The following is a 15,000-nucleotide window of genomic DNA, read 5'->3' on the forward strand; positions in this document are numbered from 1 at the left end:
GCTCACACACACACACATGCATGCAAACGCTCACACTCACACACATGCAAACGCTCATACACACACACACACACACACACACACGCACACACACACAGAGTAAGGACTCACAATCTCAACTTCACACACAGTCTCTCTGTGTGTGTGTGTGTGTTTATGTGTGTGTGTGAGTGTGTGTGTGTGTGTTTATGTGTGTGTGTGAGTGTGTGTGTGTGTGTGTGCGTGTGCGTGTATGTGTGTGCATGCGTGTGTGTGTGTGTGTGTGGAGTGAGAGCCACTTAGGAGCTGACCTAAGAGGGATGATATTTTTAACAGGAGGCCTAGCTGATCACGCTAAATGGGTTTTGATTGGGGAGAAATATGATAGACCAAAATAGACTGCTTGAAGTGCATACATACACGCGCACACACACACACACACACACACAGCTTCTGTAGACACTCTTATTTCAGTGCTCTGATCCTGTGTACAGATGTAGAGCAACTGCACACACACACACACACTGCACATACAGAGAGAGAGAGAGAGAGAGAGAGGTGCTTTTTGGAGGTGTGAGCTCTTAAGTTTCTTAAGGACACCCTTGTGCACTCCACTGAGGGCTTCTCGTCTGGGAGTGTGTGTGTGTGTGTGGTAGTCCGAATAACCCTCTAAGACAGGAACTTTACAAAGGTTGCCAACCACAAACATCCTCCACATCAGTGTGTGTGTGTGTGTGTGTGTTATGTTTGTATTTGTTAGTCTAAATGAGAGCCAGCGCTGGGCTGAGATCCCAGCCTGTCCAGTCCCCTTTGAGAGGTAGGCAAATGTCAGTGCTGCTGGCCTTTTTACAGACTCTCAGCAGTGGGTGCTCTCATGCCACACAACACACCTAAATGACAAACGTGTTCCTTTTGTTGTGACATCTGAAGTAAACCAGCAGTTTGGGAAAGCTGGACTATACTATGTAAATGCTGGCTGATCAAGTAAGGTGACATCTAGGCAGGGTTTTTAGCCTCGGTATTTCTAAATGAAAAGAGGCTACACGAGCGGAGCCAGGTTAGGACATTGGCTACCGACCTCGGGACAAAAGGACAAAGGACAGGCCACCACTGCCTGGATGCCTGCTGACGTTTATATAAACCTGACTAGTGTTGTTGTAGGCCTACATAATTTGTCCATGGGTTTGTTTGTTTAAGTGGAAAGCGCCTCTGTACCTGCTACAAGTAGCGGTCTGTGCTAATATTATCTAGGGTTGCCTGAGGTGGTCACGATGAGCTATTGGCTATGAGAGATTTGTCACAACAAATCCATGAAGTGAGCAGGATGTGAACCGCAGAATTTTACATGGGTAGGCTATCTGTAGCCAATATCTATCTGATTGCTTCACTTAAGTGATGATATCACTTAACTGTCAGCGCAAGGCTCCCCGGATCAATGATTTACACATTTAGTGAAATATGAGCCCGTCTACTCACCCGCACAGCCTACAGCGCAGCCGACGCTGAGCAACCACACCAGCAGCGGCCCTGGTGCCATGCTCCCCGTCATCTCACCACAACATGACATTCTTTTGTCATCTTCGCTGAGGCTCCGTGGCCGTCGGAGAGGCTCGCTGTGCAGGCGAATCCCTGCAGTGCGCCGTCAACATGAAGCCCCTGTTCCTGGCGTTAAACGGGTGCGCTCGCGGTTAAATGCAGGTTTGACAGTAACGGGCTGGGTTGGGGGGATGAGGTAACGACTGTGCACACAGCACTTCTCAGAGAGAGAGAGGGAGGGAGCAGCAGAAAACAAAGTAGCCCCAGCGTTTAATAGCAGCGAAACCAAAAGCTATGGAAAAAAAACGTAACTGCACCGTGAGAGGACAATTAAGCAGTCATTTTAATTTGACAGGAAATCGATCCAACTTTCCTGACATAACCTAATCGGTGTATTTTATTCCCGTTTCGCAGGATGTTCCCAGCTTCTCTGTGAGATCCTCAGCTCTCCGTCCTCCGCTCAGCGTCTGGATGCTTGAGTGATGGGCTACTCCTCCGGCCAGGATGCCTGATCTGCCGCGCACAGACGCGCCACCTCTGCGCCATGTCCCAATCAATCCTTCCCATCAGAGCATGGCTTAGCCTACATTATTTGCAAATTGCAGCAGCAAGACAATTGAAACATCGGCCACAGTTAAATGTTGGAAGGCTACAGAGAAGAAATATAGGCTATCCAACCAACACAGAATAGGCTACAGCATTGAACATTAACACCAAACCGAACCAGTAGGATATGCAGGCTTCAAGCTGCAGGTGTGGGTATAACGGTTAAAAAGCAGATGCTGTTCCAAGGAAATAGCCTAAGTGAGGTTTCTGTCTGAAATGCGCATGAAGTCGACTATGCCTCTCATCTCCTACCTAGAAACTGCTTTCGAGCGCCGGTCAGAGATGACGCCCAATACTGCCCCCTTATGGATGGAGGCTGCACTGATACACTTAATGTTATTTTCGTCAGTATTGATGAATGCGCTGGTTGAAGAGTTAAGAGCCAGCTACACTGAAAGCAGGACATACATATTTGTCTTTTTCATGAGTTATAAACTACGACTATGAGTTATTGTCATAAACTACAATATATATAATTGAGAGGCCTATGTTGTACATGTTACCTATTTCTCCTGAGAAAACCTATACTCCACAATGGATTATCTGTTACACAGGCAAACTGAGCATATACCAGCAAGCTTTTATTTCATTTCACAAAGTGCAGAATATTCTCGAACTAGGAAGTACAAAAGGCACCGCTGGGATTCGAACCCAGGATCTCCTGTTTACTAGACAGGCGCTTTAACCAACTAAGCCACGGCGCCGCTGTTTCACCCTGTCGAAAATCACACTCAATAACCACACAAGATCTGGCATAATCCTTGATCAACAGAAATTACAGATCGTTTCATGTCAAAAACACTTTGTATGTAATTATGTCCCCTACAGTCTTATAAAAACAGCGTAATTTCTTCAAAAACACGGAGGAGGGAGCGGTATATATTTTGTTGGTGCTTTCAGTCGACAGAAAACGCATTTGTTGGTGGCGTCAGACTCCATTCGGAAGACGGAGAAAGACCTCGCACACTCCTCGCACTGGAGAGAAAAACACATAGTTAAATGTGTTAGATTTCATAATCGTGTGTCCTCTATTGCAGTAGGTTCACACGCATTACATGTAGGCCTAATCTTCAAATTCTAAATACAATAACCCGATCAGTAACCTACCATGCTAGCCTATTTCTATGCTAGAATCCGGGCTATTGCTAGTTTGTTAGCACCTGTTGGGCTGTTTAAATATGTTAAACACTGCAGTTGATTGTCTTTTCTAAACTCTACGGTGAAGTTATAACACAGGGGTTAATATGCCATTTTGCTCCAAGCAATGAGACCAAGCTTGGACCATACACGTATGCTGGGCTACTATCGCTACGTCTAGGGTCCGAGCAGAAGCAACAGGGTTCTTATGGTTCTTCCCCGGCGCACCTTAATGATCTGGTAGCCCTGCGCCTGCGTCCTCCTGGTTTCGATAACTGCAGGTATCTCTTCTGTATGCTCAATATTCCACATACGCACTGTTTTGTCCTGGGACACAGACCAACCAAGAAATCAACCAATCAATAAAAAAAACAATTGTTTATTCAGGGAAAATTTGAGCATTAAGCTCTTTTACAGCAATGCCCTGAGTTCCTGAGTTTGCAAAGTCGAACAAAAACAAGGAGCTGTATTAGCGGTGTCGACTTAGCCTATCCGAATAATTATACTACTTAAATAATAAATACATCTAATCTGGATGTGCTATGCACTGTGGATATCTGCATTAATCATGTTAAGCAAAAGTTGTTGCTATAACGTGTGTGACTGACAGGTCTGTGCATATGTAGTGAGTCACTGACCTTAGAACAGGATACCACCCACTTCTTATCTTCACTGATGGCAACATCCATGACCCAGTCCATATGGCCCTGGAAACACACACACACACACACACACAAAGGGAGACATCACAGTGGAAGATGAGTGTTTTTAGGTGACTAGTCAGCGCTGGAGTAGACTGAGGTTGGTGGTGTTTAAAGCCACACTCATCATCCAGGCTGCTGGAGTGCCTCCGGCCCTGATGCGGCCCTGATGCGCCTCTTTACCTTCAGCAGGAGGAGTTTGCAGATGGCCTTCATGTCCCACACAGCCACTGTCCGGTCATATGCCCCCGACACCAGAAGAGAGGCTGAGGATGACACACACACACACACACACACACACACACACACACACACACACACACATGCATGCACACACCCACACATACACACAAACACTCAGGCACGTACACATGCACACACATATACATTTCAACCATGTTACCATAACAGACTCCAGCAGCACTCCTTCTGAGTGTGTGTAGATACTCAGGGCTCTGCTATGAGAGAGCTCAAGGCTCGGTCAGTTGCCCTCAGTACACAGCTGAAGCCTCACGCCCTGCCGTCCGGCCTGGGGGTCAGAGAGGGCGAGGGCGGAGAGTGGCCTCACCGTCGTGTGAGAACATGCAGGCGCTGACGCAGCCGTCGTGTGCAAAGCTGAGGCTCTTGCCGCCGTGCGAGCGGAACGTTCCGGTGGACACGTCCCACAGCTGCAGCGTCTTGTCCCAGGAGGCCGAGCACAGGTAGCGGGCGTCACGTGTGAAGCAGCAGTTAGAGATGACGCTGGTGTGGGAGCTGCAGAGGGAGAGGTCAAAGGTCAACACACACACACACACACACATGCGTAGAGAGGGACGGGGGTCACAGGAGGGACACAGAAGCCTCACATGGCGTTGGGTGGGGTTAGGTGTGAGAGGCCTCACCTGGCGTTGGGTGGGGTTGTGGGGTTGTGTGTTAGGTGTGAGAGGCATCATCTGGCGTTGGGTGGGGTTGTGTGTTAGGTGTGAGAGGCCTATTCCACACGTACCAAATCTTTTTTTACTCCGTCTTCCCTGGAACCGTATCAAGAATATTTGTGTCCAAACGGATCCATCTCAACACGACTCAACACGTTACTTCACATCCCAGGCCTATAGGTGGCACTGTTTGTTACAGAAATTGACCAAAGCTTGCGCGCTGTAGGCTGTAGGCTATACAAACAGACAGAGTAGGCTACTACGACAAAAATGGCAAGTGCAAGGAAACCAAAATTGTTTGTGTGGACTTATAGTGAACTTTCAACTGTAGTCAACTGTAAAACTAATAAACTTAATTTTTACGGTTTGTGAAGGGTGCAGTCCCGTCCTTTATTTGGCTAACGCAGGTACAAATAATCTCCTTTACTTTCTTTGGTTGGCATTAGTTTTGGCTATCACCGCAAGTGGATAGGCTACTAAACGCTAGGCCTACCCAAGTTCTAGGCTATTCCGTCGCCACATTTATAATATTGCTATAATACCTTCGTTAGTAACAGTAGATACGTTTGCCTGTGTCAAATCGCGCATTCGCATTTAGTGCGCATCTACCATAGGCTTAGCATGAGTTCTAAGCGTCTTTGTATGCTCATATCTGACTTCACTAGACTATGAATGCATTTATTTATGTTGTAAGACATGTAAAATAAATGAATGACACCGGCACTAACCCCAAATTAATTTAAACTTACACCGCACTTCCCTAATAACTCCTGACTAGTTCTCTCACGGTACTGACAGTAGCTAGAATGCATCAAAAAAACACCGGGAAAAACAGTGTTCAGTCCACCAAGTCATAAGCTTGGCGCTGCGCAGCACCTGTTGTGATATTTATCCTACTGTGTGTAATCGTAGGTAATGTCATGTATGAAAACTAGTATAGGCAATACTATAAGTGTCAAGTCCAGGGCAGCTGAGGTGTGGCAATGACATCATCAATACGCAAGTAGGCTATGCGGTTTTGCCGTCCAAACGAACTCACAAGGGCTACGGTTTCAGATTTTTCCTCCCTGGAACCAGGTTTCAAAAAAGTGCGGCGAAAAGGATTCGTTTGGACGATCGGCCAAGACGAAGCAAAACCGGTGCGTTTAACTCAAAAAGCGTCTCCGTGTGGACGGGGCCTTAGGCAAGTCCCTCCACTCGGTGGCCATATTGCAACGCTTTTTGGGCACTCATTGGGCATCCTATTCAGCAGAAATGCGCGTGCGCAAGGCTTCACGACACCAATTATGCTCCAGCGGCGAGTTCACAACACATGATTGGCACGATGTCTTCACAACACACCATATGATTGGCTCAATGTATTCACATAACACCACATGATTGGCTCAATGTATTCACATGTCGACGTTTTGCCGAGGAAGGGGTGGGATATGTGTAGACAACGGCCATATTGGCGTTACAAACTAAGCCCATGCATTTCTATGGAGGATTTTTGGAGTGCTGTGTCTCCTCATCAGAAAGTCTCTGGTTTAGGTGAGAGAGGCCTCACCTGGAGTTGGGTGGGGTTGTGTGTTAGGTGTGAGAGGCTTCACCTGGCGTTGGGTGGGTTTAGGTGTGAGAGGCCTCACCTGGCATTGAGTGGGGTGGTGTGTGAGGTGAGAGCACCCTCACCTGGCGATGGAGAGTGTGGTGTGGCGTGAGCGCTGGTCCCAGAGTTTGATGGTCTTGTCTGAGGACACGGTGGCCACGTGCTGGCCCAGGGGGTCGAAGCAGCAGCGCGTGATCGTCGACTTGTGGTGGCCTGCCGGAGGAACCGTTCAACCAATCAGAGACGTTCTAACAGACAACCCCAGCAAAGCGCACAACCAATCAGGGACGCAAACAGACAACCCAAGCATATGGCAACCAATCACGGATGCTCTAACAGACAATTCCAGTATATAGCACAACCAATCAGGGACACTCTAACAGACAACCCCAGCATGGCAACCAATCAGAACAGCTCATGTTTAGAACCATACTGCTCTACTTAAGGTGTTCCGATGTGTTCTTCAGGTTATGGGGTGCAGGTGATACCTGCTCATACTGACACAGCTCTGTTGCCTCACCTGGGGTGCAGGTGATACCTGCTCATACTGACACAGCTCTGTTGCCTCAACTGGGGTGCAGGTGATACCTGCTCAGGTACTGCCTCACCTTTAATAAAAGTGATCTGTTTTCCCGTATCGGTACAGGTGAGACAGAGTCCGTTCACCATGTCGGAGGCGGAGGCCACAACCTCACCATCGCCAGACGCACTGCAGGACGTCAGCAGCCCCTCCTGGGGGACAGACCACTGGACAAACAAACAAACATACAAAATGCTGTAAACAAATAAATAAATGCTCTACATATCTTCATAATAAACATCTACAGGTGACATGAGGAGCAGTTGTGAGCAGCCAGAGCTCTATAGGGTTAGCACCAATGAAGGGATGGGGGTGTTGGGAGGGGTTAGCAGCAGATTGTGTGTGTGTGTGTGTGTATGTGTTAGATTAAGGTTAAGGTATACTTTATTGTGCCCAAAGGGAAATTTGTCTTGGGCTCCTGCTACTGCGTCACATAACTTACAGAGAGTGTGTGTGTGTGTGTGTGTGTGTGGGAGCAGCACCAGTGTCTGTCCTGTCTCCAGATCCCAGGCCTGTAGAGTCTTATCCCACGACGATGTGATCAGCCTGGAGGAGGAGAACAGGTACTCTTGAGTGACTGGGGTCAGTTCATTAGCTCTATGCATTAATGAAACAATTACTAGTCAGGAAGTAAGTAAGTAGGCTATGTGTTTACTTAAAGCATATTTTTAATGCACAGAGTGCAACACAAAATATGAGAAAAAACATTTGATCTCAAAGCATGAAAGCATCCTTCCATCTAAATATTAGGACAGTTTGCAGGCTGAAATTGATTATGGCCTATAACGCCCAGAACTAAACTCCTGTGATTGGCTGATGGACTAGGGGCTACAGTATACAGAGGCAGTGTGATTGGCTGGTGGGCTATGCAGGGGCTGTGTGATTGGCAGTGGGCCATGCTGGAATTGACTGGTGGGCCCTGCTGGGACTGTGATTGGCTGGTGGGCTGTAATGACCACATTCACTTCAATGGTCTCTGAATACCCTACAACGCCATTACACTAATTATGTTACCTAGCAACAGTGTATGCATGACAGGAGAGGCAAACAAAAGGCTTCAGTTAAGGGGCCTCACACGAGGGGAGAGGAACTGGAGCCATGAGTGTGTGTGTGTGTGTGTGTGTGTGTGTGTGTGTGTGTGAAACATAGAGAACCCCCTGCACAATTTTCTCAAAATAAATGGGGCACACTTTCCCAGCAGTTTTTTAAAAAACAAACTCTGCAAATAGGAGTGTGTGTGTGTGTGTGTGAGAGAGAGGGGGGGGGGGAGTGTGTGTGTGTGTGTGTGTGTGTGTGAGAGAGAGAGAGGGGGGGGGAGTGTTCCCAGTGATGCTTCTTTTATCCTTTCAGCGTGATTATGACACAGTGAGGCTCATAGGGAGCTGAGTCTAGGCCCAAACTCTGTGAACTAGTGAAGTTCAGGTAATAACCACACACTCACCTGTTCTTCTGGGGTATGAGGGCACACTGGGAGACAGGGGCAGTGTGCCCCCCCTCAAACACACGTAAGGGTCTGCCTGACTCCACGTCCTGCAAAGTGATACAAGAGTGTGTGTGTGGTCAACATTTCTCTACATCGTCAAATCAGACAATTAAGATGAATCAGTCTAATGAATATCTCCATGCCGCCAGGCATACCCAGAGGATGGCCGTCTTGTCATGTGAGGAGGTGACCAGCTTCTGGTCGCTGAACGCTAGCTGGCAGCTGCTGATGGTGTCTGTATGGCCACGCAGCACTTTGATGGGGATCTGTGGGAGATGGACAGGCAGTCAGACTTAGAGACCCTCTAGGCTCTGCCTGCTCAGGTGGACAGACTGCACCTCCACACAGTGGACTGTAGCTACAGTTTGTAGAGATGTGCCTCACAATCTTAGTTCATGGTACACAGACTGAGACATGTAATTCCTTCAGAAAAATATGTTTATAATCATGATCTAATGTTATGCTAGGCCTATAAGCAGTTTATTTATTTGTGTCCTGAAACAAAATGTACAATTGATTAACTTTGCTGTTTTAGGGAGAAAGGGTCAAATAGTAGCCTGGAAAATCCAGACCCTGATAGTCTAGAAAGATCGAGAACTCTGGGTTTCCAGGGTAGTCAAATAGGGCGTTTTGAGTAAAAAAATAATAAAGGAACTGCTTGGGTTCAGTTCTCAGTTTAATGATAAAGAGACGACAGCCGTGGAAAACGTTGTAGGCTACTAAAATATATTGCTGAAGTGAAGTCTACCCTGTTATAAGGGTCGATAACATTAGAACTACTTTCCGTTGCGTTGGACAGACTGGCAAGTGAGCAGTCCTTGCTACCTGTGCAAGTGGGTCATGTTCCCACACAGACTGCGTGTTGTCCTCGGTTTCCTCCACTTCCTCAGCGCGGGGTTCGTCCAGTGCCAGTGGGTCGGGTACCGGAGCACTCTCGGTTGTGTTCACTTCCATAGTTTAGTTCTTTATTACTCGGCGGCTTTACTAGATAGTTAAACACATCTGTCTGTTACAAATTTATTGAACTTCCTAAGACGGAACATCAACAATGTAGTGTCGTTGCTATGACGACGCAGACGTGATGACGCCAATCGTCCCCTCGCCACCCGCACGTTCCTCACGTTGCTCAGTGGGGTTCGACTAATTAATCCTGATTCTGATTGAAGATGCCCCTTCTGCACGGAGGTTTACCTGTTTCTAAAGCAGTTTTCTTTTTGAGGGCTTACATGCGCCCATTTTGCATCACATTTGAAGAATGAACCTGTTCATTTGCTGGTTCCAGTGACTGTATAGATCTACAGTCATCAGTTCATTCATGTGTTCATTTTATTTAAAATATGACACTTTGAGGACATATTAACGTCAGACATACATTAATAATGTAATCACGTAAAATATGCCTTAAATATGATTCAATAACTCACACCCTACCATGTAAAGGATTTGAGCCACACAGCCATGAAGAACAATAACAAACAAATCCAAGTCATAATTTTTGTAAAAAGGCAAATTTATTAGCAGTAACCCAGTGAATGTGGGGTTAAATGTTCACAGTGCCACGTCCCATGTGGTGTGGCTCTCCTCTCCTCTCCTCTTTTCTCCGCTCCTCCTCTCTGCTTCTCCTCCTCTCCTCTCCGCTGGGTCTCTGTCACAGGCCTCACAGAGGCCACAGACCAGCACACTAACATTACAGCCTCCCTCTGATGCTCTTCAACCTGCAGAGAGAGAAGGACAGGGAGAGAGAGGGAGAAGGAGGGGAGGGAGAAAAGGGATGCAAAACATTCATTCATTCTGATTTGCTCTGTTTGGGGAGAGTAGAGAGAGAGAGAGAGAGAGAGAGAGAGAGAGAGAGAGAGAGAGAGAGAGAGAGAGAGAGAGAGAGAGAGAGAGAGTACACATTAATACACCTTCCCTCTAATACACATTTCTATGAGACAGAAGATGAGTTAGAGAGAGCATAGGAGAGAGAGAGAGAGAGAGAGAGAGAGAGAGAGAGAGAGAGAGAGAGAGAGAGAGAGAGAGAGAGAGAGAGAGAGAGAGTGTGTAAGTGTGTGAGAGAGATTTTCTCCTGACCTCTTTAGCAGCTCATGTGTGGTCACCTCTTCATCGTCCTCCTCGTCCTCGCTGTCAGACGAGCTGTCGGCGGACTCGTCCTTCTTCTCTCTCTTTTTCTTCTGCTTCCCTTTGTGCTTCTGTTTTCTTCTGCTTCTTCTTGTGCTGAAACATCCAGTCAGGCACGTTAGACCCACACACACACACACCCACACCCACACACACACACCATGCTGAGGACACTGACATATCTTTACATTTCTTTTTTGGTACAGCTCATATTTTCACAGATCTTGCTGCTGTTGCAAATATTTCATGGGGAACTAGTGCACACTATTGTACCGCAAACATGGCCAAATCAGCTTCAGACAGCAGCTTTCTACATTGGTATTTCTTGTACTGTTCTTGTACTAGAACAACTGTGTTAACACACAAGGTGTTTTGTTTGGAATGACAGGGACTGTTGCTGAGAGTGTGTGATGTCAGGGTTAGGGCGAGGGTTTCCATGTGCGACCTACCTTCTTGTGCTTGTGCTCCTTCTTGGCTTTGCGTTTCTCCTTGCTCTTCTTCCTCGACCGCTCCTCCTCCTCCTCCCTCAGCACCAGAGATCCTTCACACACACACAGCAAACAACACACACTCAACAAGGGAGATTCAAGGTCTAACAAGAGCCAAGGAGCAGGACCGGAGCATTCAATACTTAACGTGTTTTTATTATTGCAAACTGACTAACTTTTCGGCGCCCATGCTTCTTCAGAGTCTCTGGGACTCTGAAGAAGACGCATGGGCGTCGAAACGTTAGTCCTGTTCCGTGACACACACACACACACACACACAAACACCTCTTTTTCCCCAGTCTCACCTCCTTGTACATAAACAACACAATCTGCTTTCAGTTCCTCTCTGTGCTGGCCTGTTACAGAGGGGAGAGGCACACAATCCCACCACACACACACACACACACACATGCACACACATGCCACACACACACACACAATCAGCTGTCCATACTGACCTATTCCTATTGCAGTGGGAGGGTGTCAGCTTCCTGGCACAGAAATACTCTCTCTCTCACTCACACACACACACACACACACGCTGTTTCTCTCCGTACTGACCTGTTGCAATGGGAGGGGGCAGTCTCGGTCCAAACTCCTCCTCCTCCTGTCCTCCATCTTTACAGGCTGCAGTAGAGGGTGGAGCAGCACCTCTCTCCTCAGCCACTCCACGCCCTGACCACAACAGCAAGGGTTAATCGCTCTCTCTCTCATAGCATATGGTAAGGGTGTGTGGTGTGTGTGTGTAGCATATGGTAAGGGTGTGTGTGGTGTGTGTGTGTGTGGAGAACAGCATATGGTAAGGGTGTGTGGTGTGTGTGTGTGTGTGTGTGTGTGGAGAACAGAATATGGTAAGGGGTGTGTGGTGTGTGTGGAGAACAGCATATGGTAAGGGTGTGTGGTGTGTGTGGAGAACAGCATATGGTAAGGGTGTGGTGTATGTGTGTGTGTGTGTGTGTAGAACAGCATATGGTAAGGGTGTGCGGAGTGTGTGTGTGTGTGTGTGTGTGTGTGTGTGTGTTCAGAGGTACACACCTGTGGCGGTGTCAGAGCCATGCAGGCGTGCGGGCAGACTTGGGGGTTGGGCTGTGGACGCTGTCTGTGGAGCAGTGGGTGTGGCTAGTGGGGTACGGCTGAAGCTGATTGGGCCTGGTGTCAGAGCCTCCGCCTTCCCATCTGCCCCTGGCCTCTTTGGCTCCTCCTCCTCCTCCTGGTCTTCATCACTCTCGCCTGAGGAAGAGGACTTGTCGTCGGACGAGCTAAAGATGGCTTTGAACAGGTCTATGGGCGGCCTGCTCTCCTCCTCCTCCTCCTCCTCTCCCTTCTCTTCATCCCCCTCTTCTGTGCCGTCCTTCCTCTCGGTCTCTTTGGGCTGAAACCAGGCACACACAGAGTCGCACACCTTTAGCCATCGGGACATCATGCACAGGTCACTGATGACATCATTCACAGGTCACTGATGACCTCATGCAAGAAACATTACACACACACAGCAGTGCAGAAACAGGCCCAAGAAACAACACACACACACACACACACACACGTGCAGAAACAAGCCCAAGAAACAGACATCTTAAACAGACACAGAGTGTGTGTCACAAAGGTGTTTAAACAGACAGGCCAAGCTAATAATAACATTCTGTTTCTACTTTTTTGTGATCACAGTTTGGTATGGTTGTGAGTGTTTGAGGTTATTTTTTCTAGAAGAGTGAAAGCAGACTGGCAGACAGGTGTGTGTGTGTGTGTGAAAGCAGATTCTAAAGTCTACTCCACTTGATCTATTAATATAGATGAACCTCGCAGCATCTTTGGAACAAGTTTTTATATGATGTGATGTGTTTGTGTGAAAATGTTATGAGGGAGGTGTTGGTCTGTGTGTGTGTTTGGGGGGGGGGGGGGTATGTGTGCTAAGATTAGTAACACATACCTTGGCAGGCGTGTCAGTGTGTGATTGTGAGGCCTCGTTGCGTGCCTCGCTGATGAGTGCACTGAGCGGGTCACTCTGGTCAGCAGGGGGTGGCGACATGTCCCAACGAGAACGCTTCCCCCCACCGGGCGCTTTGGAGGAGGACGAGGAGGCTGGGGACACACACACACACACACACACACACACACACACACACACACACACACACACACAGACAGACAGACAGACACACACACACACACACACACACGTGGAGATGCATTAGAGTGGCAAAGATCTCTGCTGCTGACAGAGTAAACTCTGAGACTAAGGTGACATCTATGAACTGGAGCTGGAGATGTGTGGGAGTGAGAGTGACAAAGAGCCCAAGTCCTTCTCCTTTTCCTCAAGTGTGTGTGTGTGTGTGTGTGTGTGTGTGTGTGTGTGTGTGTCTGTGGGGGGGGGGGGGGGGGGGGGGGTTTGGCTGAGTGAAGTTAAAGGAGTACCTGTCGGGTGTGTAGTTGACTGGCTGCTTGCTGTAGGACTCTCGTCTACGGTGAGGAAGTTGAAGACAGAGAAACGATCTCTCTTCACTTTGGGCATGCCGACTAAACCTGATCTGTGACACACACACACACACACACACCAAGGTAAACCAGGAGCAAGAGTGTCTCTGTGCCTGTACGTGTCCGTGCGTGTGTGTGTGTGTGCATGAGAGAGAGAGCACAAACATATATTAGATCCGTGATGTGAGATCTGGAAAATATCATAACACTATTATGCTGTGGTTGATAGCGTGTGAGTGAGTGTGTGAGTGAGAGTATGTCTCTGTGTGTGTGTGTATGAGTGTGTGTTACCCAGGGTAAGGATCAGGCACGTTGAATCTCTTGCACAGGAGTTTGTCAGGATGCCACTCAAACGTGTCTCTGGTCAGTTTACCGAACATCTTCATCTTGACTGCTGCCTGCTTATCATCCACATTATTCTGCTCATAACACACACACACACACACTTTAAAAGTTACATTGACTTGAATGTCCAGAGATGCAATATTCTTTATTGCAAACCCATACTAGCCACTGTGACTTAGACCTTCACTTATCGTATCAGAAGACTGCTGTACATCGGACAGCTAGTGTAGCATCACTAGGCTGACCAGCAGTCAAGGATGCACGTGTGTGTGTGTGTGTGTGTGTGTGTAAAAGTGTATCAGAACAGGTAGGTAGGTAGGTAGGTGTAGGTGTAGGTGTGTGTTTGCTAACCTCCGTGTCTCTGGGGACTTCCACGGTGTCATCGCTGTCGTCCTGTCGGCTGCGTGTGAAGCGGCTGGACAGGGCGGAGCTACTGGGCTTATAGAGCAGCGCTGCCCGCACAAACTCCTCCCTCTCACGCCCTCGCTCCCACTCCGTCATACACACGTCCAGACTCCGCTCCAGAGCGTCTAACACACACACACACACGCACGTACACAAACACACGCACGCACGCACACACACACACACAAACTCTCACATTAGTACATACATACAAACCACCGCTAACAAGTCTTGAGTCAGAACTTCCTCACAATCTCATCCCCAAATCTTCAACACACACAAACACGCGCACACACACACAAACACGCGCACACACACACAAACACGCACACACACACAAACACTAGTGTTGTCACGATACCAAAATTATTGTTTCTATACCGATACCAAGTCAAGAATTTCGATTTCAATACTTTTTTTCTATTTGATTCGGAGGCCCCCACCACTTTGACGCCATCAGTAATATTGAATATTGTGCCATCAGTGGAGATCTTAGACTCTACTCGACCCTAAACACACACACACAGAAAATTATGGCTTATGTCATATATTTCTATATAATATAGTTTGGAATTCATATAAACATTATACATTTTGTTAATAATTTATGGTATTTTATGATATGCATAATTACTCATAGCTAAA

General features: G+C 47.7%; 3 protein-coding genes and 1 non-coding gene across 6 annotated transcripts in view; all 4 read right to left on the minus strand.

The window, feature by feature from the left end:
• Positions 1-2,610, minus strand: part of lrp3 (low density lipoprotein receptor-related protein 3) — a 10,957-nt gene extending 8,347 nt beyond the window's left edge. The window contains exon 1 of the mRNA XM_042073894.1: positions 1,456-2,610. The gene's annotated coding sequence lies outside the window, so the exon portion shown is untranslated. The remainder of the gene's footprint in view (positions 1-1,455) is intronic.
• The window catches only part of LOC121694006 (WD repeat-containing protein 88-like), a 23,565-nt gene extending 13,977 nt beyond the window's left edge, over positions 1-9,588 (minus strand). Inside the window, exons 1-11 of one of the 2 annotated variants that reach the window (XR_006025646.1) lie at positions 9,350-9,588; positions 8,680-8,790; positions 8,483-8,571; positions 7,524-7,587; positions 7,070-7,208; positions 6,545-6,674; positions 4,528-4,712; positions 4,143-4,225; positions 3,897-3,965; positions 3,487-3,585; positions 2,924-3,096 (exon numbers count right to left, since the gene is read on the minus strand). Coding sequence is in view for 1 of the 2 variants with exons in the window: in XM_042073897.1 (XP_041929831.1) it covers positions 2,974-3,096; positions 3,487-3,585; positions 3,897-3,965; positions 4,143-4,225; positions 4,528-4,712; positions 6,545-6,674; positions 7,070-7,208; positions 7,524-7,587; positions 8,483-8,571; positions 8,680-8,790; positions 9,350-9,478 (1,221 nt within the window). In the remaining variant the exon portion in view is untranslated. Of the gene's footprint in view, positions 1-2,689; positions 3,097-3,486; positions 3,586-3,896; positions 3,966-4,142; positions 4,226-4,527; positions 4,713-6,544; positions 6,675-7,069; positions 7,209-7,523; positions 7,588-8,482; positions 8,572-8,679; positions 8,791-9,349 lie in introns of those variants that run through there. The other variant, XM_042073897.1, reaches the window with a different exon arrangement.
• On the minus strand, positions 2,752-2,825 carry trnat-agu. Its single transcript has one exon. It is a non-coding gene; the product is annotated as a tRNA-Thr (tRNA).
• Positions 9,589-10,016: 428 nt separating the features above from the next.
• The window catches only part of gpatch1 (G patch domain containing 1), a 12,738-nt gene continuing 7,754 nt past the window's right edge, over positions 10,017-15,000 (minus strand). For both annotated transcript variants that reach the window (XM_042073893.1, XM_042073891.1), the window contains exons 12-20: positions 14,302-14,480; positions 13,897-14,024; positions 13,546-13,658; positions 13,061-13,212; positions 12,169-12,505; positions 11,695-11,808; positions 11,095-11,186; positions 10,598-10,741; positions 10,017-10,239 (exon numbers count right to left, since the gene is read on the minus strand). In XM_042073893.1, coding sequence (XP_041929827.1) covers positions 10,652-10,741; positions 11,095-11,186; positions 11,695-11,808; positions 12,169-12,505; positions 13,061-13,212; positions 13,546-13,658; positions 13,897-14,024; positions 14,302-14,480 — 1,205 coding nt within the window. In that variant the 3' untranslated portion in view covers positions 10,017-10,239; positions 10,598-10,651. The remainder of the gene's footprint in view (positions 10,240-10,597; positions 10,742-11,094; positions 11,187-11,694; positions 11,809-12,168; positions 12,506-13,060; positions 13,213-13,545; positions 13,659-13,896; positions 14,025-14,301; positions 14,481-15,000) is intronic.

This window comes from Alosa sapidissima, chromosome 20 (assembly GCF_018492685.1).
Source record: "Alosa sapidissima isolate fAloSap1 chromosome 20, fAloSap1.pri, whole genome shotgun sequence".
Lineage (NCBI taxonomy): Eukaryota > Metazoa > Chordata > Actinopteri > Clupeiformes > Clupeidae > Alosa > Alosa sapidissima.